This window comes from Hypanus sabinus, chromosome 23 (assembly GCF_030144855.1).
Source record: "Hypanus sabinus isolate sHypSab1 chromosome 23, sHypSab1.hap1, whole genome shotgun sequence".
Lineage (NCBI taxonomy): Eukaryota > Metazoa > Chordata > Chondrichthyes > Myliobatiformes > Dasyatidae > Hypanus > Hypanus sabinus.
Window position 1 is genome coordinate 6038805 of NC_082728.1, and position 25750 is coordinate 6064554.

At 38.9% G+C, this 25750-nt stretch overlaps 2 protein-coding genes across 2 annotated transcripts in view; both read left to right on the forward strand.

The window, feature by feature from the left end:
* Positions 1-1288, forward strand: part of LOC132379911 (sodium-coupled monocarboxylate transporter 1-like) — a 63087-nt gene extending 61799 nt beyond the window's left edge. Inside the window, exon 17 of the mRNA XM_059948253.1 lies at positions 426-1288. Within this exon, the coding sequence (XP_059804236.1) occupies positions 426-500 (75 nt within the window). The 3' untranslated portion in view covers positions 501-1288. The remainder of the gene's footprint in view (positions 1-425) is intronic.
* Positions 1289-8119: 6831 nt separating this feature from the next.
* LOC132379913 (sodium-coupled monocarboxylate transporter 2-like) lies at positions 8120-21843 on the forward strand. Its single transcript, XM_059948256.1, has 3 exons — positions 8120-8302; positions 9227-9288; positions 21236-21843. Exons 1-3 carry the CDS (start codon positions 8157-8159, stop codon positions 21340-21342), a joined length of 315 nt encoding a protein of 104 aa, XP_059804239.1. The 5' UTR covers positions 8120-8156; the 3' UTR covers positions 21343-21843.
* Positions 21844-25750: the final 3907 nt, after the last annotated feature.

Genomic DNA, 25750 nt, shown 5'->3' on the forward strand with positions numbered 1-25750 from the left:
TCCCATGGTGAAACCATTGACTTTTCAAGGCACCTCCCCTAAGAAAAATATTTTGAACAGAGTGAACATTCCAGAATTAGTTTCAGATTCTTCACTGTTAGCATCAGTCCTCTGTTCCTTCTTCAACAGTGAAGGGAGCACATGAGGTTAAATCCTATTCAACTGATTGGAGATTCTTCCACTTGCCTGGAAAATGACGTTAAAGAAAGTCACTTCTAAAGGCCACTACACAAGCCTTTGTGGACTTTCAGCCCATTCTCTTCACAGAAAGATTCTTGGTTATTTTGTAAAAAAGTACATAGTGTATAAATTTTGTTAAGAAAGTATTATTAATTTAATATCAGAATATTTCATTATGAAGATAAAGGAAATGCTGTTTTGAACTGTTCAAGCTTGACGTCCTTATATATTTTCTATTCCTATAGAATAACAAGTCAGAAAGCCTGTACACAGTGTTCAAGGAAAATCCTACAAGCTGTGAGAAAACAACACAATTTTAAATCCTTCAAGATCAACCAGGATGTAAGACATTGAAGGTGTGGGTAATTAACAATTAGTTTTTCAATGAAATGCCACTGGATTTCTACAGAATGAGTGAATAAAGCAACCACATTTCAGGAAATTATCTGATGTTATTTCTTTCACTGTTATGTGAGTGGGTGCTTTTTAGTTTTTCCAATTACCACACATTGGCTTAGAAATTTAGATGCAAAGTGCATTAAAATTGGTTACATTTGTGTGTAGAATTGATTGTGATGCTTTTTGGTTTAATCCTGCCTCCCTGGAACTTAAATTGCATTTTCTGATTTCCCAAATGTAAAGCCCCTTCTTCCATCTGGTGTGATTTTTCTATCAAACATTTCTTCCCAACAGTTATCCACCAGGTCTGCAGATGCTGGAAATCCAAGCAATACACACACTTTCATGGAAGTCCTGATGAAGGGTCTCAGCCTGAAACATTGACTGATTAGTCTTTTCCATTGATGCTGCCTGGCCTGCTGAGTTCCTCCAACATTTTGTGTGTGTTGCTTAGTTATCCAGAATCATCCCTCTACCCCTAAAGCTATGACGGAAACTCCCAGTCAGTCTGATACTATCTCCCTCAATTAACCCAGGCCTGACTCCCCATTAGTTTGATACCATCTCCCTCAATTGACCCATCATTTTGACAACATTTCCCTTATCTGGCCCAGGCCCTGACTCCCACCCATCATGCTCTATCTGATTTACTCTAGACCAGGGGGTTCTCAACCATTTTTATGGCATGGACCCCAGGAACCCCTGTTCTAGACCCATCCTGATACCCAAATGTGACCTGCCTGGGGCTCCAATTTCTTTCCCTTCAGATCTCCCCTTACTTCACAGCAAGGTAATGATCACTAGCCAGCTACTATCATCACTGTAAACCCTGTGCCGTATTTGGGATGTTGTATCTGGCCAGCTAACACCAGCTGTATTTTTTCCAAAACCCAGGTCACTCCCATGATTTGATAGCCAGTCACCCATCATCCCTCATTTCCCAACCCCCAGGGAGGCCCCGCGATCAAAACTTGTATTTGCGTGGTGGCTAAAGATCCTATGGCATGTTTTAAAGTGGATGTCAATTTCCTGATCAAAGTGTTTCAGCTGTGTGTAGAATAAATGTCAGATACATTTATCACTTGCAAATCTTTTGTAGAGTTGCTACTGTGTCACTTCATGAGTGATAGCAAGGAAAACAGGTGAAATTAAGAAAAGGTGACAGGATGGAGATAGATTTCTACCAAAGGAGGTATAAGACGCTCCTTCCCTCCACTGGCCTGCAAGTCACTCTTGGGCAAGGTGTAGCACCTGCTTAGTCCCCGATCAGGCTCATGTGAAGCCATGGGAGCAGGTGATGGATGGTCGTATGAGCAGCCAGTGCACATCACAAGTCCTGTTTATGAGACCACTGACACCAGGCAGACACTGAGGAGTTTTGATAATGGCTGGGGTCACCCATTTTGTAAAGATACGGCCCAGAAAAAAGTAATGGCAAACCACCTCTGTAGAAAAATTTGCCAAGAATAATCATAGTCGTAGAAAGACCATGATCGCCCATATCATATGACTTGGCACATAATGATAATGATGATGAAGAGAAAGAAATGAACTGATGACAGGAAGGAGATGCCTTTGAGTTACATCTGGTATGGCTTTTAAGATGATGGATTGGGTCTGCTAAGTACTTGATACCAGTATCAGAACCATTTTTAGACTGGGCCCTCTTTTCATTCATTTACAGAATGAATAAAAGTTTGCAATGTCAACACTAATTGCTTAATCCTAGCTACCTTTAAAAGGGTGGTAGCGATCCACCACCTTAAACTGCTGGCATTGGCTGCCCTTGGTAGTAGAGATTATGGGTTTGGTGGGTGACATTGTAGCAACTTGGGTGAGTGAATTTTATTATTGTATAAGTTACCCACTGCAACCATTGCATGCTTGCGGTTGGGGCTGCTAAAGTTTAATCAGAATCAATCTTACTATCACTGACATATGTTGTGAAACTTGTCTTACAGCAACAGTACAGTGTAATACATAAAAATGTTACAATAAGACATATAAAAATAAGTACTGCAGAAAGAGAGCAAGGGACAGATGAAGTGTACATGGTTCAACGTACATTTAGAAATCTAATAGCAGAGGGGAAGAAGCTGTTTCTGAAATGTTGAGTGTGTATCCTCCTCCATGATGGTAGCAAAGAGAAGAGGGCATGTCCTGGATGATGGAGATACTTAATGATGGATACTGCTTTCTTGAGGCTTCAACTTTTGAAGATGTTGTCAATGGTGGGGAATCAAGTGATGTGGGCTCTAATCTGCCTAGTATTGTTTCAGAAAATTGAGAGTATTCTATTGAACTTTTGAATTTATGTTGGTGGAAAATCTTTGAGGACTCAGGAGGTGAATTCACTTCCAAAGTTCAAAGTACATGTGGACAAAAATTTAAAGCATTATTACCAATTAGGGACCAAAGGGGGTAAGCCATTTCTGCCACGACAGCAGTACTATGTGTTCTTGGTAAACTACCAACTAGCTAACCGTACCCAGCTATGAGTAACTGACTTGCAAGCTTGCTTGTACTTTCTTTGGAATCATTGTTCCGTAATCTGCCCTAACGCTGCAGGCAGAGTAACTTTTAAGCTGATTGGTGCTTCGGGTTATCACCTAGAACATGGTGTGAAACTTCTCTATTCTATTTGTGTGATTAAGTGCTTCTTGTTACGTTGATTTTGACTATACATACGAGTGTAATCTTTTGTTGAGCAGAGTCTCAGAACTCCACTTCCAGGTGTTTGAGCTCTCCATGATATTATGCTTCAATAAAGGCTTTCTGAAGTAATCTCCCTCCGGGTCTGAGTGATATTTTCTGCAACAGTACATTTATTATCAAAGTATGTATAAATTATACAATCCTGAGATTCAGCTACTTACAAGCAGTCACAAAATAAGAAACCTGAAAGAACCCGATTTTAAAAAAAGACCAACACTCAATGCGCAGAGAAAAAAAAACACTAATTAGGCAAACAATAAAAGCAAGCTTTATGAACCACTAGTAAGCTGTTGCCCACCTTTAGTAGCACCACGTACTAGCTTCATATGGCCATCCACTCATGTAACCACAATACTAATATGTCTAATCTGAGATATTGATAGTGATGGACTTGCTGATGGGAATGAAAATCAAGAATTGTTAGTTGTACTCTCACCTGTTGGCAAGTTTATTGCCTGGCACTTGCAAGATGTGAATGTATAATTTCTGTTATTATACAGTCAGGTGATGCGTTAAAGAGCTGGAGTTGTAATACCCTGTGTTTTGATGAGCTGGAAATTATTGATGATGGTGAGTAAACCATTGGGTCAATACTTACTTTTTGATATTTTGGTAGAAAGGACATAGTTGATCAATTTTACGGATTGCAGGAGATGTTAGTGTTACCTTGCAAGCACTTTCATGTCGTCTGCTTCCATATAGCCTTTCCAGTGCTCTCACTCTTCCTTTGTATCATGTGGAATACAGCTACTGTATTTAATTAAAGTTTGGCTTCTGCTTTGCCAAGGACAACTTGGATGGAACTCAAGAAGGATCATCAATTTGGTGATTACCTACAGTCATATGAATTGGGAGAGGAAGCACACCACTCTGCTCTGCCATTTAATAAAATTATGGCTAATCTGATCATAATCTCAACTTCCTTCTCACCCTAGTTAGTTGCAAATGATTCAAAGTTCTTTTTCAATCTTTTTATTAATTTAAAAAAAACATAACATAATATTATATTACATATGTTATGAATACAATAGATTTGAAATTGAGTTGATAACAAGATAACAATATCTTATTAAACTATCAGCAAAAAAGGATCATACAATATCAATCTAATCTATATTGATTATACATGAAAAGATTAAAAATAATCATCAAAAGGAAAAGAAAAAAAAAGTAAAATATAAGAAAAAATGTATATTTAAAGAAATAATAAAAAAAAAACTAAACCTAAACTAACATGGGCAATAATAATAGTTTATATGTATATGATAGTGTCAAAAACTCCGGAACTCCATACCAGAACAAGAAAAATAAGAGTAAAGGTCTGGAAGAAGTCAAATTAATTCATGTGAAAGTGTCGAATGAACGGTCCCCAAGTTTCTTCAAATTTAATTGATGAATGAAAAATAGTACTTCTAATTTTTTCTAAACTTAAGCAAGAAATAGTTTGAGAAAACCATTGAAATGTGGTAGGAGGATTTACTTCTTTCCAATTTTGTAATATAGATCTCCTGGCTATTAATATTGCAAAGGCAATCATTCGTCTAATTGAAGGGGAGAATCGACTATCATCTTCATTTGGAATACCAAAAATTGCAGTGATAAAATGAGGTTGTAAATCAATATTCCAAATTGAGGAAATGGTAGCAAATATGTCCTTCCAATAATTATGTAAAGTAGGACATGACCAAAACATGTGGGTCAATGAAGCCACATCTAAATGACATCTGTCACATTGAGGATTAACATGAGAATAAAACCGAGCAAGCTTATCTTTAGACATATGAGCTCTATTGTACAACCTTAAATTGTATTAAAGCATGTTTAGCACATATAGAAGACGAATTAACCATTTGTAAAATTTTTTCCCATTTTTCCGTTGAAATATTGTATTGAAGTTCTTTTTCCCATTCCTGTTTAATTCTACCTGATATCTCTGGTTGTATCTTCATAATCATATTATAAATAAGAGCCACTAATCTCTTCTGACAGGGATTTAAAGTAAAAATCATATCTGAAAAATCTATCAAAGTTGAATTAGGCATGATGGTAAAACTTTATATAAAAAGTTTCTAATTTGTAAGTATCTAAAAAAATTAGATTTAGGTAATTTAAATTTGTTAGAAAGTTGATCAAAAGACATCAAACTACCTTCAGAAAAAAGATCGCGAAAACATATTATACCTTTCCTTTTCCATATACTAAAAGCTTGATCTGTTAAAGAGGGTTTAAAGAAAAAATTAAGTAAGATAGGGCTATCAAGAACAAAGTTTTTTAGAGTAAAAAATTTACGAAATTGAAACCAAATTCGTAATGTATGTTTGACAATAGGGTTAGATATCTGTTTATTAAGTTTAGCTAAGTCAACAGGGAGAGAAGAGCCAAGAACAGAAAATAAAGAATATCCTTGTGTAGTGTTACATTCTAAATTTACCCACTGTGGGCACAATGGTAAATCTAAATCTAATTTCCAGTATAATAAATTCCGAATATTATTCGCCCAATAGTAAAATCTAAAATTGGGTAAAGCTAAACCACCATCTTTTTTAGATTTCTGTAACTGTCTTTTACTTAATCTGGGGTTTTTATTTTGCCACACAAATGAGGAAATATTTGAATCAATGCTATCAAAAAAAGACTTAGGAATAAAAATTGGTAAGGCTTGAAATAAATATAAAAATTTCGGTAAAATCATCATTTTAACAGCATTGATCCGACCAACCAATGATAAGGATAAAGGAGACCATCTAGTAGTAAGTTGTTGAATTTGATGAAGCATAGGTAAAAAATTCAATCTGAATAAATCTTTATATTTCTTGGTAATTTTTATACCTAAATAAATAAAATTATCAGTAACAATTTTAAATGGTATCCTGTCATTCAGTAAAGTTTGTGCATTTAAAGGGAAAAGTTCGCTCTTATCCAAATTTAATTTGTAACCAGAAAAACTACCAAATTGAGCCAACAAGGATAGAATAGCGGGAATAGAATTATCAGGATCAGAAATATATAACAACAAGTCATCAGCATAGAGCGATAACTTGTATAATTTCTCATTACGGGTAATACCAGAAATATTAGGGGATTCACGAATAGCAATGGCTAAAGGTTCTAATGGAATATTAAATAATAAAGGACTTAAGGGACAACCTTGTCTCGTACCACGAGATAATTGAAAAAAAGAGGATCTATAATTATTCGTAAGAACAGAAGCAACAGGTTTATAATATATTAATTTAATCCATGATATAAAATTAGAACTAAAATTAAAATTCTTCAAGGCATTAAATAAGTATGTCCATTCAACTCTATCAAAAGCTTTTTCAGCATCTAATGAAATAACACATTCTGGGGTTGTGGGTGATGATTCGAAGTTCAAAGTTCAAATTTATTTTTATTATCAACATTAACAATTCTGAGATTCATTTTCTTGCAGGCATTCACAGAATACAAGAAACGCAACAGAATCAATGAAAGGCCGCTCTCAACCAGTGTGTAAAAGACAACAAACCAAGTGGGCTAAGTACACATCTCTGAGGTGCGCCAGTGTTAATCGTCAGTGAGGAGGAGATATTGTCACTAGTCTGCACAGATTGTGATCTTCCAGCTAGTAAGCCAAGGATCCCTCTCGTTGCCCCCTCTCACTCTCAATCCACAACAGAGACCCATAACAGAATCAAGGTTGTCATCACTCACATATATCATGAAATTTGTTGTTTTTTGTGGCAGCAGTACAATGCAATACATAATATTACTACAGTACTGTGCAAAAGTCTTCCTGGCTATATACACAGCACTGTAGATCAACTGTGAATGGCACAGGACATCTCAGTTTTACGTAATTAGAGTGCTAGAACACTGAGGCATCTTTCTGCAATAAATTTCCCAAAGTATCACTATTTAAATAATACTCTCCCTTTCTTTTCTCCCCTTTATTAAAGTGAATAACTTAACACCTATCCGCATTATATTGCATCTGCTGTGTATTTTCCACTGATTTAGCTTACCTAAATCACCTTGAAATCACTTGGTATCATCCTCACAACTCCACCAAGTTTAAAGTTCAAAGCAAATTTATTATCAAAGTACATATACGTCACCATATACAACCCTGAGATCCAATTTCTTGCAGGCATACTCAATAAATCTATTGAATAATAACCATAACAAAATCAATGAAATATTCAACCAGAGTGCAAAGGACAACAAAGTGTGCAAATACAAAAGGAAAGAGATACTAATAGTAAATAAATAAGTAATAAAAATCAAGAATGTGAGATGGAAATTCCTTGAAAGTGAGTCCATAGGTTGTGGAAACATTTCAATGCTGGCGCAAGTGAAGTTATCGCCTTTGATTCCAGAAATGGTTGTGGGGTAATAACTTTTCCTGACCTTGATGGCATGAGTCCTGGAGCTCCTGTTCCTTCTTCCTGATGGCAGCAGTGAGAAGAGAGCATTGCCTGGATGGTGGGTGTTCCTGATGATGGATGCTGCTTTCCTGTGACAACATTTAGTATTGTAAGTAAATTTAGAAATGTTAGGTCATTCAAATCATTGTGAATAACGGGGCCCATGGACTGATCCGTGCACTCCCCTTTCATCGCTATCTGAAAATGTCCTACCTACTCCTTTATTTTTCTCTTGTCTTTCAACCAATTTAAACAAAAATTATATATTATTTGACTGTATTCAAGTGATTTCTTTAAGGTCTACACAGTTGCACTGTTGTGCCACAATTGCTTTGTGACAACCAACCATACCTGTGAGTAGGAAGTGACCAGCAGGTCATGTGGTTCCTTAGACTTTTAACCTGATTTAATTCTGACCAGTTCTATTGGAATTTTACCTCAGCAGGAGAAGCAGCAATGTCTGACAAAAATGTTCTACAAGCTTGGGACTATGTAATATTTGCCTCTATGCTACTTGTATCTACTATAACTGGCATTTATTTTGCTTATAAAAATAAAAAGGCAAAGGGATTAACTACAGAAGAATGCTTGATAGGAAGTCGGTAAGTGAACAGCAAAAGGCAAGGCTGTTTCAAATCTATACGGTTATGTAAATCTATATGTTTATGTAAAAAGCAGCATCATTATCAAAATTATTAGTAATAATATAATTTATTTGCATTTATTTAGTTAACATATTTGAACAATTTAATGTATTTGTACAGATACAAGTTTTTAATAAGACTGGACAACTTAGGCTGTGTGACCAACATCAATGGTTAATACATAATTACCTCAGCAAGTTCTGAAAAGGAGACATAAAAAGTTGGCTGATGATATTAGAGGAGATGATTGTGCTCTTATAAGATAAAGCATGTCTTGATATAGTAACTTATATGAATCATTCCAAAATGCTTGCAAGGGTTCCCAACCACGGACCCTTTTGTTAATGGTGAGTCGCCATGGCATAAAAAAGGTTGGGAATCCTTGCTACAGGAAAAAGAATATCGAACTGGCATGCTGTAATGTAGGCTAACCACCAAGGTAGGCACAGCAGTTTCCCACACAGAACAATGTGGTGATGATATGAGATTTTAATAATGTTTTTGAGGGGTTGATATTGTCCAGGAATGCCTCCTAGACTCTATTAAGGTACTGTTTAGGGACTTTTATCAGAAGACAGAAGGGGTCTGTTTTAGCATCTCATCCAAAAGTTAGCATATCTGATATGGCTGCACACATTATTGCAAAACTGAGCTGGAGAGTCCACTGGACTTTGGTGCTGAAGTCTCTAGTGTGGGGGTTTGGATTCACAACATTCTGACCCAGGCATTTGTTAAATTTGTAAAAGAGAAATAGGATATATAGAGCAGATAGAAGAGAACCTGAGTGTCTGTGCAAGAGTCAGCACTTTCAGGAAGATATGTACTAACTGTATAGAAATGGAATTTTACAGGAAAATAAGCAGTTATCATTTCTCCCCACAGACAAATTTCTGCTTTCCCAATTGCTCTTTCACTGGCTGCCAGTTTTTTGTCTGCTATCACCGGTAAGTGAGTTTCATTGCATGAAGAAAGTAACTGTCTCAGAAATAGCTTATTATTTCTTGAAATACGCTCAAGAGTACAAGAAAATATGAGGACTAGGCAGTTATGCCCTTCAAACCTGCTCCATATATTAGAGGGTTCCCAACCTGGGGTACATGGACCCTTGTTCAATGGTATTGGTCCATGACACAAGAAAGTTTGGTAACCCTTGATTTAATATGATCATTACTGGTCTTAGAGCATAATTCATAGGAGCAGAATTAGGCCATTCAGCCCATCGAGTCCACTCTGCCATTTCATCATGACTGATCCCAGGTCCCACTCAACCCCATACATTGCCCTCTCACCATATCCCTTGATGCTCTGACCGATCAAGAATCTTATCAACTTCCGCTCTAAATATACCCACGGACTTGGCCTCCACCGCAGTCTGTGTCAGAGCATTCCACAAATTCATCACTCTTTGGCTAAAAAAAACCTTCTGTTCTAAAAGGTCACCCCTCAATTTTGAGGCTGTGCCCTCTAGTTCTGGGTACCCCCCCAGAGGAACCATACCCTCCATGTCCACCTTATCTAGTGCTTTCAACATTCGGTAGGTTACAATGAGATCTCCCCACATCCTTCTAAATTCTAGTGAATACAGGCCCAAAGCTGCCAAACGCAACTCATGTGTTAACCTCTTCATTCCCAGGATCATCCTCGTGAACCTCCTCTATTCTCTCCAATGACAATACATCCTTTTTGAGATAAGGGGCCCAAAACTGTGTCTTATAGAGCTTCAGCATTACCTCCTTGTTTTTATATTCTATTCCCCTTGAAATCAATGCCAACACTGCATTTGCCTTCTTTACCACAGACTCAACCTGCGAATTAACCTTCTGGGAGACATGCACAAGGACTTCTAAGTCCCTCTGCACCTCTGATGTTTGAATTCTCTCCCCATTTAGACACTATTCCATCTGTCAGTTTTTGCCCTTTCTTCCGATTTGTCTGTCTTGCTGCAATCACATTGCTTCCTCAGCTCTACCTACCCCTCCACCTACCTTCATATCATCTGCAAACTTTGCCACAAAGCAATCAATTCCACTATCTAAATAATTGATAAACAATGTGAAAAGTAGTGGTCCTAATACTGACCCCTGTGGAACACCATTAGTCTTTAGCAGCCAACCAGAAAAGGCCCTTTTATTCAAACTTGCTGCCTCAGGCCTGTCAGCCATTCCTCTGTCCATGCCAGTATCTCACCTGTAACACCATAAAATTTTAACTTGATAAAGCAGCCTCATGTGAAGTACTTTATGAAATGCCTTCTGAAAATCTAAGTAGATAACATTCACTGCCTCTCCTTTGTCCACCCTGCTTGCTATTTCCTCCTAGAATTATAACAGATTTGTCAGACAAGATTTTCTTTTACAGAAACCATCCTGACTTTGACTTATTTTATCATTAGTTTCCAAGTACCCTGAAACCTTGTTCTTAATAATGAACTCCAACACTTTCCCAACCACTGAGGTTCGGGTTACTGGCCTATAATTTCCTCTTTTTTGTCTTCCCTTCTTAAAGAGTGATTTGCAATTTTCCAGTTCTTCCGGACAATACCAGAATCAAGTGATTCTTGAAAGATCATGACCAGTGCATCAATTATCTCTTCAGCAACCTCTTTCAGGACTTTCAGCTGCTTCAATAATGACATTCCTTCCATCAAAGATGTAATGCTTACACACAGCTTCACAGCAGGATAGCATTGCAGGAGTTCCTCAGAGCTGAATCTTAATAGCAGCGCATAGAGGAGTGGTTAGTTTATTGCTTTTATAGTGCTAACAACCAAGGTTCAATTCCCACTGCTGTCTTTAAGGAGTTTGTGTGCTTGTCTTGTGACCATGTGGGTTTCCTCCCAGCGCACTAGCTTCCTTGCATATTCCAAAAATGCATGGGTTAGTAGGTTAACAGGTCACATGGGTGTAACTGGGCAGTGTGGGCTCACTGTCAGAATGGCCTGTTACTGTGCTGTATCTCTAAATAAAGATGAAAAACATAATCCAGAATAAAGCAGGTGTTTTATGGTAATGTTTATCCCATTCATTCCCCTATATGTTCATGTCTACACCAATGATACACGATTGCAAAATGTACCACCCACAAAATGCATTACAATAACTCTCCTAGACTAATGCCAAATCAACAACCACAAAAGCTTCAAGTACATGGAAACATCACACCTACATGCTATCTCCAAGTTACACACCGTCCCAGACAACCCACCCTGCAAAAACTCATTTCAGGGAGGTAGCATCATCAATTTGCGGGAGACTCCCGAGAGAGGTGGGATGTTTGCCATCCTGACTTGGAATTATAGGACCATAAGACATAAGAGTAAATTAGGCTATTCAGCCCATCATGTCAGCTCTACTCTTCCATCATGACTGATTCATTATTCCTCTGAACCCCATTCTTCTACCTTCTCCCCATAACATTCGACACCCTTATTAATCAAGGACCCATTAGCCTCTGTTTTAAATATACTGAATAACTTGGCCTCCTCAATCAAGATGACTAAAGTTTATACTTGCATGATTTTTGACTGAGGATACTCCATCAAAATTAGAGACCAGTTTTCTGAATGCAGAATGGAAAATAATCACAAACAGTGTGTAAATTAGCCTCTTAGCTAAAGGTGGATTCATTCATTTTTCTTAAGCTAATGTGCAAACAGTCCAGTGAACCAAAGTCATTTTATGAAAGTATAATGATCCAGAAAGCACTGTGTGAAAGGAGAGTGGAAATAACAGTGAAGGTAATTTTCAAAATCCAAATAGGTATCTTTGAAATTGAACAATCTGCAAGGCTATGCAGAACATGAAAATGAGAATATTTTAACTTGGGTTGTTCAATGAAATAATGTAACAGTAATGGTATGAATTATCTTCTTTGCTGTAAGTTGTATGATTCTACCATAATAATCTAGTTTCAAGAAAAAGACTGCAGGGGCACATTGGCCTAAATTAAAAGAAAACAAGTCACATACCTCTTCAGGAAACTCTTCACTGACCAGAGACATAATCAAAGATGTCTTCCCCACCTTAGCTGCACAAAGGAAAATAAATAACTTTACTCTTTAGTCATGATCACCTGTCAGCACATCAGGTGGTTCACCAGCAGGTTTACAATTCATTGCTAATACCTGGTGAGGTGGTAAGGGCCTTACCCGAACACATATCAAGCAGAGTTTGCTTTAAATGACTGCTTAATTACTTTCCCATATTCAGTGTTCCCAAAGATGCTTTACTCAGAAAAAGGATCAATATGAAAATGCTAAGGTCATATATAGAGAGGCAAGCAGTAGTGTTTAGTGTGGAAGTCTAGGGCCGGAGGGCGTAGCCTCAGAATTGAAGAAGCGTCTCCTTAGTACAGAAATGAGGAGGAACTTCTTTAGCCAGGGGTGGTGAATCTGTGAAATTCATTGCCACAGACAGCTGTGGAGGGCAAGTCATTGAGTATGCTTAAAGCAGGTGCTGACAGGCTCTTGATCAGTAAGGGAGTCGAAGGTTACAGGGAGAAGGCAGGAGAATGGGGTTGAGAGGGATGATAAACTAGCCATGATGGAATGGTGGAGCAGACTCAATGGACCAAATGATCTAATATTGCTCTTATGTCTTAATGGCCTTATGGTCTACTGGAGAACTCCTTGGGAAGAACACTTGCTCTAGCAAAGCATGACAAACTCTTATTTGAAGCACTTTAAGTTTGCAAGCGCAAAGGTTTGCCTGCCTGCCTCTTTGCGGGATGCATGAAGCTGTCTTTGTTTCAGTTTTACACAAAGTACAACAAATGTGCTGTTTCTCTAGTATATCAGTAACTGGATTGGTGTCGTTTCTCACAACTGTACAGAACTCACAAAACTCATTACCTCAATTTCCATCCTGTTAACACTTTCACATGGACCAGCTCTGTCTTTTATTCTGCATCTCTCCATCTCAGAACACAAGGACCACGCACATCTTTTGCAAGCCTACAGACTCCCATTGCAGTCTTAATTATGTTTTTTCCAGCTTCATTCCTGCAAGGACTTCATTTCATTCTCCCAGTTCCTCCATTTCTGCTGTGTTTGTTCAGATGATGAGACTTCCCACCCAGATGCCTCAGATGTATCTTCCTTCCTTCTGAACCATGACTTCCCGTCAGGGTCATGACTGTTTCTCATCTATCTCTCACACCATTGCTCTCATCGCAGTTCCTCCTGGCGAAAGCAAGGAAGGAGTTCTTTGGTCCTCACCTTCCATCCCATCAGCCTCGGCATTCAATTGATCATTCTTTGCACTGTCAGTCAGCTCCAACAAGATACCATCACAAGACACATTTTCCCATCCCTTTCCCATTCAACACTATGGAAGATGCCAAAATCATTCAGTAGCCTGCTAAAGAAACCCTTGAGAAAAATAATTCTGAAAATTCTCCATCCCCATCAACCACTTCCCACCCTGCAGCAGTTTCCCATGCAATTATAGGAAACATAGAACAGTACAGGCCCTTTAGTCCACAACTTATATAATAGCTACATGATGTCCCTTCTCCTAAACTTGATGCCTTGCTTGATGAAGGCCAGCATTCACAACACCCTCTTCACCACCATGTCTGCTTACACAGGCTCCTTTCAGAGACACGTACTCTTATAAAACTTCCAGATCACTCTGTTCCACACACTCATCAGTGCCCCACCATTCCCCGTATAGGTCCTATCCTGGTTTGAACATCCAAAATGTATCACCTCACAATTATTTAAGGTGAAATCCATTCTGATGTTTGGTCTGAACGACAACTGAACTTCTTGATCATGTTTGCATGCCTTTGTACATTGAGATGCAACTTGATTGGCTGATTAGATATTGGCATTAATGAGCAGGTACACAGGTGAATGTATAAAAGAAAGTGGCTACTAGGTGTATAATTGCACCATCATAAGTAGAGAAAGTTACTGATAAACCCACAGGCCAAATGCAATGTCAATAGCAGTAGAATGTGCAACTTAGACACAAAGGAATGGTTGATAAGAAGTGAAGGGGAAAACATACTGCACTGACCAAAAATTAACATAAGAAATTAACGATGGCTCAAGAAATGCTGCAGAAAATTCAGGGCTGAGCAGGTGGCAAGTGTCATATTGTTGTCATGCAAGAATGTAGAACTTGAAACTGGTAATTTCAGGCAAATTAGTAACCATCTGGGTTGCTAAGATAGCCTAAGGGCTTTCCATGTGATGCTGTGAGTGGGTGCTATAGTCAGCTCCAGCTTCAGAAGGACTAATTATAGAAACGTAATGAAGAAAGGTTCATTCCTGAAGAATATCTAACAACGTTTAGAACATTAGGATAGGAGGAAAGCATAATGTTGCATATAAAAAGAGGACATAGCGGACTATGAGATACTGAAATTATTCAGCCTGGGAAACATCATTGGTTGCGTCTCAGCCTGGGGGAAATGTAAAAATTATTTTTAATAAAGGATTCCATTCTGGGACTTAGTTGTGAGTGGGTAATGTACAAGAAACAAATGGACTGTTCTCAGATTGAACAAGTTATGTATGTCTTTGACAATGAATAATTAACTAGAGGTCACGAGCATTAAATTCACACACCCTAAGCAATGTCAATAAATTAGAAATCTGCTGCAATATATATGTATATATGTAGACAAACACATTTTGAAACAGGTAGGACAGAGCAGCTGAATGACCTTTCATGTTGTAGATTTTTATCTGTACTTGTGTTAACAGAAAACTTGAAAAAGGATCTAGTGCTTTTCTGGTAAGTGTCATGTGAGACAAACAAATAACACAACAATAAGTTACCTCTGATGTGTCTCTAGCTGTAACTTAACCCTAAGTGTATCAAAACATTGGTCAACTTACAAACAGGAGTAAACTCAGAAACAAGATGGCTGAATCACCAACCAAACCAGTCACAAAGCACTACAGCACTGAAACAGGGTCTTCGGCCCATCTAGTCTGTGCCAAACTGTTACTCTGACTAACTTCATCAGACTGCACTTGGACTGTACCCCTACATACTCCTCCCAGCCACGTACTTATCCAAACTTCTCCTAAATCTTGGGGCGCGACGGTAGTATAATGGTTAGCATGATGCCATTATAGTTTGGGTGCCAGAGCTTGGAGTTCAAATCTGGCGCAACCTGTAAGTTCGTATTTTCTCCCCATGACTGCGTGAGTACATATTTGGATTGTGGGAGGAAACTGGAGCACCTTGGTAAGTGATGGAATAGAAAGGGTGGGGTGAAATGTAGGGGTACACTTGGGAAACTTGTATTCCAAATGCCAATATGAACATACCAGTATATTTTCAAAACTGATACAAAGGATAAAATTCAAACTGGTAATCCTGATCTCGTGGTCACTGTCCCTATATTGATTTACCCTAAACTAAGCTTGTTGGAGAGTCTCACAATCACCACTAGGGTCTCAGCCCAAATCTTTGACTGTTTATTCCTCTCCAGAAATCCTGCCTGACCTGCTGTGTTCCTCCAGCATTTTGTGTTAGTTCCTCAAGATTTCCAGCAATTGCAGAATCTCTTGTGCTTATCACTAGAGGGAGACTTTATTTTCAAAGTTTTTTTCAAATTGTAGAAACTATAAGGAAACTTCGAGCATCCACAATAATGAAAATTCCTGATGTAAACTGAAGGTGGGCCTCTTGCATTTAAGATTCATACTATCTCTCAGCAGTGTATAATTCTATGAAAACAATTCCAATAGTCACAATTAAAGTCTGAAACCCAAATTATTTTGTTCCCCACAAAACAAATACAACTTGAAATTCCTGTTGTTGGCTTTGAGCCATTGATTGTCAGGCATGTTATAGAGAGTAACAAAGCACAGAAACAGACCCTTCTACCCATGGCAGTGCCTGCACCTGACCCTTAGCCCCCCCAAGCCCCTCCATCCACATACCTCTTAAATGTTTCAGTTGTACCATCCTTTGACTGCTCATTCCAGGTACTCACTCCCCTCTGTGTAAAGAAATTACCTCTAGCTTTGGACTCCCCAACCCTGGGAAGAAGACGATGAGTGTATACTCCTCATGACTTGGTAAACTTGTACAGTCTCTCCTATGCTCTAAGGAATAAAGATCTAGTGTGGCCAAATTCGTCCTATAACTCAGACCCTTTAGTCCAGGCAGCATCTTCATAAATCTCTTCTGCAGTTTCTCCAGCGTGACTATGTTTTTCCTGTAATGGTGTGACCAAAACTGTACACAATACTTCAAATGTGGTCTCACTAATGACTTGTATAACTGTAACATAATGTCCCTACTCCTAAAGTCAATGTCCTGCCTGAAAGCCAGTATGATAAATGCCTTTTTCGCGACCCTGTTCCCTCCATGACGATCACAACCTTCTCGTGGTTGGAGGCTTGCATGCCTCAATTACCTGGAGAGCTATGCTGGCTGGATCTGGGCTTTATGCTTTGGCTCTTGGTGGGGTCATCCATGCCAAACAGGTCAAAGGGTAGAGGACAGATTAAGATTGGTCCACTGGTCACTGGTCCTCCAGGTTCTTGTGTGGGGGGGGGGGGGTTGAAATTCAGCTCAGGGCTAACAACACTACCTTAGAACTACCTAGGCTTTACCCATAATCCTCTATTTTTCTAAGCTCCATGTAGCCATCCAGGAGTCTCTTAAATGACTCTATCACTTCTACCTCCAGCACCGCTGCTGGCAGCCCATTCCAAGCACTCATCGCTCTCTGTGTAAAAAACTTACCCCTGAAATCTCCTTTGTACCTGCTTCCAAGCACCTTAAAACTATGCCCTCTCGTGCTAGCCATTCCAGTCCTGGCGAAAACCCTCTGACTATCCACACGATCAAAGCCTCTCATTATCTTGTACACCTCTATCAGGTCACCTCTCATCCTCCGTTGCTCCAAAGAGAAAAGGCCAAGTTCACTCAACCTATCCTCATAAGGTAAGCTCCCCAATCCAGGCAACATCCTTGTGAATCTACTCTGCACCCTTTCTATGCTTTCCACGTCATGACGCAACGATGAAGAACACTTCCACATCTGAGAGTGACGGTATTCTTGACCCCAGGACTTTCATGACTGACAGTAGGGAAAACTGAGAGGAAGCTACTGAGTGCTGTGGACCAGAGCAACCTGAGAGAGCGAGTGTACTGTTCACTGAAAACAGACGTAAAAGGAAGCAGGATGATACTTGTTTACTGCCTGTTCCACCGCAGGCATTTAGGGCAGCAATGAAGTTCCTGCAACTCTGGCGGTCCTGACGAAGGGTCTTGGCTCGAAACGTCGACACTGCTTCTCCCTATAGATGCTGCCTGGCTTGCTGCATTCCATTAGCATTTTGTGTGTGTTGCTTGAATTTCCAGCATCTGCAGATTTCCTCATGAGAGGAAGCTAATGACATGATGAAGGAAGCCCTGAACACTGCCAGAGTTGCAGGAACTTCATTGTTGCCTTAAATGCCAGCGGTGGAACAGGCAGTAAACAAGTATCAGCCTGTTTCCTTTTACGTCTGTTTTCAGTGAACAGTAAACTCGCACTCTCAGGTTGCTCTGGTCCACAGCACTCAGTGTATCGGTCCTGCTCCGATTTCAATGTCCAAAATGCATCATCTCACTTTTAGCTTACTTGAAATCTATTTGCCATTCCTCAGCCCATACTCCTAACTGATCAAGATCTCTTTGTAATTCATTGTAACCTGCTTTGCTTAGAATATGACTCAAATTTAGTTTCAATGTGCACAAGCCATGTACCAAACAGACAATAGAACACACAAATAAAGACAAGATTAGAGGAATACAGGTTGTGGAGGTCTCCATCCACTTGTATCTACTCAACTATTCAATTAGATCACAGTTTATCTTTATAATTTGGCATCACTGTCCTGTGCTAATCCTTCAATTCTCCTAGTATCCATCAATTTATGACTTCAAGATAATGAACAAGCCTCCACTGCCCTCAAGGGAGAGAACTACAAAGATTAATAGGACGAAAAATTTCACTTAGTGAAGAAACTTCTCTTCTCTATCCTTCATGGCCAGCCTCTTATTCTCAGACTGTGACGCTTGTCAGAGGAAACATAACCCTTAAATCAATGCTGTCAGGAACTGTTGAGAATTGTGCATATTAATGAGTTCACTTCATTCTCATGAACTCTAGAGTGCCTAGCTTACTCTCTTCTCCGTGAGAGATTGCCCTTGTCCCAAGAAATATTTTGGTAAATCTTGGTTGTAATCCCACTTTGATAAGTAATATAATTTCTCAGAAAGGGAAATCATATCTGTTCTCAAAATAGCAAGTGCAGCCTCATTAGGACTCTATTTCACTGCAGTAAGACACCTTTTTAAACTCAAATTCTATTGCCAGCACATTGTTTGTCTTCCTATCTGCTTGCTTTATCTGTAAGTTCATTTTCAGTGATTCATGTTTAAGCCCATGAAGTGCCTCTGAATTTTCCCCCCAAATCTCACAATTCCAAATAATCAATTTATCCATATCTACGGAAATTGATGATTCTAATCTTTCTCACATATTATATTCCACTTGTCTTGTCCTTGTTGAGTAGCTTAGCCCATTTATAACCCCCCTGCTTCTCTGTATTGTCCTCAGAATCCATGCATTCAACCAATAATCCTTTATAAAATGACATAGAATATGAACAGCTGGAGCTGCAGCAATTCTACCCAGGGAGTACTCTCTCCCAACATGAAAATGACCTGCTTACATATTCACAGCCAGCTCTCAATCCAATTCCAACCAAAAGCCTTGCTGTTCATAATTCACAATAAACTTACAGCTCCTTTACCACTGAAACCTAAATACTCACACATATACTACTACTTAGAAAGCTAGTTAACTCATTTCTTCTGGTAACACCAAGGATCAGTTTCAAGCTTCGCAAAAGATGATTTAAATGACAGTTACTGTCCTATGAGCACACACAGCATATCATAAATAAAAGAAGTGCTGGAAATCCAAAGCACCACACACAAAATACTGGAGTAACTCAGCAGGGTGGGCCAAGTGGCTTCCCCCTTCTTTTCTAGTCCTGAAGAAGGGTCTCAGCCTGAAACATCAGCTGTTTATTCATTTCCATTGATGCTGCAAGACCTGATTTCCCCCAGCATTATGTTTGTGTTGCACATGCAGCAATTTGCTTGTGAGTTGTTTTATAATAATCTGTCCCTAGTTCATTTCCTTAAATAGAATATAAAAACCATATCCTTCTTAAGTATGACTCCCTTTGTTAAAAAAGCATTTTTAATAAATTATTATTTTGGAAAAGTTACTAAGGAATGAACTTAATTTTCAAGAGCCCCGTGCTTACATATTATTGTACTACCAACGTGTCAAACCAACTCCCTCATGCATGAAACCTCTCATCTATGTTCACAATCCATTCCAACTACAGAGCCTATAATTTAGCAAGTGACTGTTGTCCATTAAATCACAGCGTCACCTTCCTATTAACGAATCCCATAACACAACTTGCAAAAGAGCATAGAAGTTTCCCCTTTCCAAGATTAGTAATGAGTTTGCTAATTTACTCATTTAAATTTTGTGGATTCTTGTCATTTAGGATGATCAGATTTACTTGTATAACAGTGCTTTCATTTCAGAAGCATTACAATTGCTTCCTCCCAATTTTCTGTCAAATCCAGTGAACTAGCCACAATTTTGATGAAAGGTTATGGACCAGATATTTCAAATGAATTGTTTCCCTCTCTACAGATGCGTGTCATACTGAGCCTTTTCAACAAACTGTTTTTTAAAATGTCACATGTTCTATTTAGCCCTCCAGTGGCACACAACTTTGTACAAAAACAAAACATAGGTAAAATGTCCAAATTCAAAATCAAAGCCAATACACACTCAGTGGTCACTTTATTAGGTACATCTGTACACCTGCTCATTAATGCAAATATCTAATCAGCTAATTATGTGGCAGCAACTCAGTGCATAAAAGCATGCAGACATGGTTAAGAGGTTCAGTTGTTGTTCAGACCAAACATCAGAATGGGGAAGAAATGTGATCCAAGTGATTTTGACCATGGAATGATTGTTGGCACCAGATGGTATCATTAGAGCATCTCAGAAACTGAACATCTGAGATTTTTGTGCACAACTGTCTCTAGAGTTTACAGAGAATGGTCAAACTTCAAAGAACGGTGCAAGAAACAAAAAACATCCAGTGAATGGCAGTTCTGTGGGTGAAAACACCTTGTTAATGAGAGGTCAGAGGAGAATGGCCAGACTGGTTCAGGCTGACAGGAAGGCGACAGTAACTCAAACATACGCTCAGTGACTAATAGTCTGGCCTCTGTGTGTATGTCACCATATACTATCTTGAGATCTTATTGCAAGCATTTACAGGTATATAAAGAAATACAATAGAATTTCTGAAACTCTATAGACAAAGACTGGCAAGCAATGTGCAAAAGAAGACAAATTGTGAAAATAAGAAAAATAAATAATATTGAGAAAATGAGTTGTCATCTGTAGGTTGTAGAATCAGTTCAGAGTTGAGGTGAGTGAAGTTATCTATGCTGGTTCAGGAGCCTGATGGTTGTAGTTTGAGGAGAATCCCCAATTGTTCATCTCTAATAAGTAGTTCAATGCTTTTGGTAGAAATCTGAGAAACTACCAGAGCACCCTATCAGGCACACCATGACATATCATAACTGTAACACCCTGGTTAAGAATTTTACTGCGAATGCTGTAGGGTATTTCATTTAATAGTTTTCTGTAGAAGCAGTGTGTTCTGCTGATAGTGTTTGAGTTTCCATTAAAGGTAAGGGGTTGTGATGTTCAACTTGGGAATTTTGGGTCAGCCAATCAGGATGGTGGAATTGGGAGGTTCTAGAGAAAGCTGGACAGAAAGGCTTTGTGAAGGTCACTGATAGGGGTTGTGGTCTTTTTCAGCAGAAGACGGAAAGAGAAGGTCGAGGGAACTGGCTGTAAGATCCAATCCGGCTGGAATGCGTGATTCTATGGAGTCCAAGATGGGAGGTTCTACTGGTGATCAGTGAATGGGAATCGGCACCATGAGTAAGAGATACATCCAGCTTTTGGAAGATATGAGCTCTACCTTGTGCACATTTGATTGGTTTAATTAATATGGTCCCTTCTATTTTCCTTTTTTTTCTTTAATAACTGTTTCATTAAGCTGAAATTCATAAATAAACCTTGTTTATAAATGTGCGCAGTGAACAATCTGGTATTTCTTAACAACGGACATTTGCATGTGGGTAGTATTTACACAGTATTTGCTCAGATTGAGTTTGGGGTGGTTGAAACATCCCAACTTTCCGGTCTGGTGGGTCCAAAGTCATACTGACTCTAGACATATGGAGTTCGAGAAAGGCGAATTTCTTACTGCTGAGTTCAGTGGCTGTTAGCGAGTGGCTAATGTGCCGTGTTTCTGGAGAAACCTGGTAAAAAAAAAAGGGGTTTCATAACATTTAAAGAGGTAAGCTAAATCAAATTTCATTAACAGTAGTATGGATTGCAGAGAAACACAAAAGGTTACTATGAAAGTATTTCCAACTTCATATCCTCCATTACCAAATGATATAACAAACCAGATAAAAATTTCTTGTACTTCATTCCTGGTAGATCAAATCCCTGAATTTCCATCATTATAGTTATAGCATCAAATAAACAGAATAACGGAGAGAGGTGATGGCCTGCTACATTAAAGAAACAGTGGCAAAGCAATCATGTTACAGGGCTGGTAATCCAGAGATCTAGGCAAATGTTCAGAGATATAATTTTCAATCTGACCAAAGCAATTATTCGAATTCACTTAATCAATTAAATCCAGTATCTACTTTAATAAACATGAAGCTACAGCACTAATGGAAACCTTATCTGGTACACTGATGTCTATTAGAGTCATAGAACACTACAGCACAGAAATAGGCCCTTCAACCCATCTAGTACGTGCTGAACCTGCCTGGTCCCACCAATCTGTACCCAGACCATAGCTCTCTACACCTCACCAATCCACGTACCTATCTAACCAATTCGATTTAACATTGAAATCAACCCTGTATCTAGTTAGTTCCACACTCTCACCACCCTCTGAGTGACAAAGTTTCCCTCAAACTTTTCACTTAACCCATGACGACCTCTAGTTCTCATCCTACCCAACCTCAGTAGAAAAAGCCTACTTGTGTTTACCCTATCTACAGTATATCCCTCATAATTTTGTATACCTTTATCAGATCTCCCCTCATTCTCCTACACTCTAGGGAATAAAGTCCTAACCTATTCAACATTTCCCTCAGGTCTTCAAGTCCCAGCACATCCTTGTAAATTTTACCAATGCTCTTTCAACCTTATAATAAAAGAACATCTGACATTTGTGTGTGTGTGTCTTAAGGCTTCCAGCATCTGCAGAATAGCTCGTGTTTATAGTAAAGGCACAGGTTGCAAATTTTAAGTGGGACATAAAAGGCACTGTGGAACATGCTGTTAAATAAGTTTCAATGAATTGATGATGCAGTGCAACATTTTTGTCTGAATGGTAACTTGTTGATTTCAACCACAGAACTTATCAATCTTAATATAGAAAAGTAATTTCCTCTCATGCTGGTGTTCCAGTACAGTCTGATGTGTCTGTTTCACCTAGTTGACCAAACAGATTACAGAGCAGCTGGTCAACAATGTGAAGCCAAAAGTGATAAGTAATTGCTCCACATTTGCAAGTATTTCATTAGCGGCAATAATGCCCGAATTTCTGTATAAGCAGCTTGGGAGACATGTACCACCTGAATTCTGATTGAGGGATTTATATTTCAGTGTGAACTAAAGCAGATTCACATATGCCACATCCTACCCTCTTGCTATGAGGCTGCTACCACGTAAGTTCCCACTAAATAAACCCTTTTGTTCCAAGTTGACCAATGCCCTCCCACTCACATTCCCTCGACAATCTCTAGTGACATTATTTTGGCCACTCCTGTTCAATGAATGCTATGTCTACTGCAGAGGTTTCTAGTCAACTTTTCAGCAACTAGAGAAGCATAACGTTCAAACACAGCAGCAAAGTACTCAGAAAGCAAAAAAAAATGGACAAAGTATACAGTAGATAAGTAATAAGACTTTCTGAAGATGATGTTTAATTATTTTCCCAAAATATTTAGAAGGGAATTTCCTCCATTTTGAGTAGAGAAGAGGAGGAAATTTTTTAGCCCAGAGTGGTGAATCTGTGGAAGTTGTTGCCACAGGCAGTTGAGGAGGCCAAGTCATTGGGTATATTTAAGGCAGAAATTGATAGATTCTTGATTAGTCAAGGAATGAAGGGTTATGGGGAGAAGGCAGGAAATTGGGGCCGAGAGGAAAATAGATCAGCCATGATGAAATGGCGGAGAAGGCTCGATGGGCCAAATGATCTAATTCTGCTCTTATATCTTAGGTCTTATGGAAATCTTGAGCTTCTATCTCCATTCACAAGAGTGCCAATGATAACTTAAAGAACATGTTTAAAACAAACACATCCATTGATCTTTTAAGACCACAAAAACAACCCTAAATTTGGAAGTCGAGAAAATTAAAAGATCTTATTGACAAGTAGTTACAGGAAAGAAAAGAAAAATATTTTGTTAGATATATTTTTCTTCAAATATGTTTTCCCCACTGTTAGTTAGCAAGAGGAGGTCAGCAGAGAATTAGCTACAGGAATGATGTGGGATTTGCGGATCCATACAAAAGCCTCAAGGGTGCTGCCAATGGTCAAATGTGATTCTTTCTCAACCTCAAGTATAATGCTGAAAGCAGATGTGATAATTGGTGGTTGCTACTTCAAATTGAACTGTTAGTGCAAATAAATAAGAAATTCTGAGGGCACTTCTCCCTCCAAGACAATGCAAGAACTGAAATACAAGAGCCTACATTGCTGGTTCCCTTCTCACACCCATTATCCATACTAGCCTCAGAACCTCTCATGATTTCTTAGCTTAGAAGTTACAGTCCCACTTTGATGATTGTGTGTTCCATTCCAGAGGCTTAAATGCATAATGTCTAATGGAGACAGAGGAACGACCCCTTTGGATGAGATGTTAAACCAAGTTTCTAACCTCTTAGATTTGACATGGATCCCAAGTCTCCTGCTCATAACTGAGAAAAGTTTTGCTAATATCCTAGCCAATTTCTAGACTTAAATCAACAGCTAAAATAGATAATCTAGGCTACCTTTGAGCACAGTTTGTGATAGAAATCATACAGCACTACAGCACCAAAACAGGCCCTTTCACCCATCAAGATCATGCTGAAAAGTTAATCTGCCTAGTCCCACCAACCTCCACCCAGACCGTAGTCCTCTATACCCTTCCCACCTAGTTCATTATCCAAATTTCCCTTAAATATTATAACTGAATGCACATTTATCACTTTCACTAATAGCTCGTTTTATTCTCACAACCCGAGTGAAGTTCCCCCTTATGTACCCCTTAAAAGCTTCACCTTTCACAGATGACCTCTAGTTCCAGTCTCACCCAACATCAGTGAAAAAGCCTGCTTGCATTTATCCTAGCAATTCCCTCATAATTTTGTGTATTAAATCCCCCCTCATTCACCTACACGCCAGGAATAAAGTCCTAACCTATTCAACCTTTCCCTGTAACTCAGATTCATCCTGGCAACATCCTTCTAAATTTTCTCTACTTGTTCAATCTCTTTCAAACTTCTCTCCACAACTCAATCCCTTGATTCTCGACAACATCCTCACAAATCCCCTCTGCACCTCTGTGACTAAAACTGAATACAATACTCCAAATGCAGCCTTACTGATGTCTTGTACAACTATAACATAATCTCTCAACTTCCGTACTCAGTGCCCTGACTGCTGCCAAAAGTCAATTTAACCTCCCTGTTCACCTACGATGCCACTTTCAGGGAACCATGTACTTGCAATCCTAGACCCCCAGTTTTACAACTCTCCAAAGAGTTAAAAGATTCCAAGTGTAATGAAAAGTTTAGATGGAAGGTGAGTATGTGAGGAAAACATACTCATGAAGAGGGATGAAGTACCAAAGGTGCTGAGATGGAAATAGCTGAGACTGTTGTGTTAAATATTACCAACAACTTAGGCCCCAGTCCAACCATGTAGACGCAATTGCCAAGTAAAAACTCCAGTATCTCTACTTCCTCAGAAGGCTAAGGAAATTCAGCATGTCCCCAATGATCCTCACCAATTTTTTTTACAGATGCACCACATAAAGTATCTTATCTGCAGGCAATGCAGCTTGGTATGGCAACTGCTTTGCCAGTCAGCATGAAACTGCAGAGTTGTGGGCACAGCTCAGTCAAATACAAAATCCAGCCTCTCCCCTTCCCACCATTCACTCTGTCCAGCATATGTTTGTGAAACATCACATGTAACTTGGCTACATTTCCCGAATTAAAATATTGGCAATGCATAAAAGGAACATCTTT

What these genes read in the sequence shown, in the direction of transcription:
- LOC132379913 (XM_059948256.1), top strand. Translation starts at nt 8,157, where the DNA reads ATGTCTGACAAAAATGTTCTACAAGCTTGGGACTATGTAATATTTGCC. An exon ending in GAATGCTTGATAGGAAGTCG is followed by an intron (nt 8,303 to 9,226) that starts GTAAGTGAACAG and finishes TTCTCCCCACAG; the next exon opens with ACAAATTTCTGCTTTCCCAA. An exon ending in TTTTTTGTCTGCTATCACCG is followed by an intron (nt 9,289 to 21,235) that starts GTAAGTGAGTTT and finishes GGTCTTTTTCAG; the next exon opens with CAGAAGACGGAAAGAGAAGG.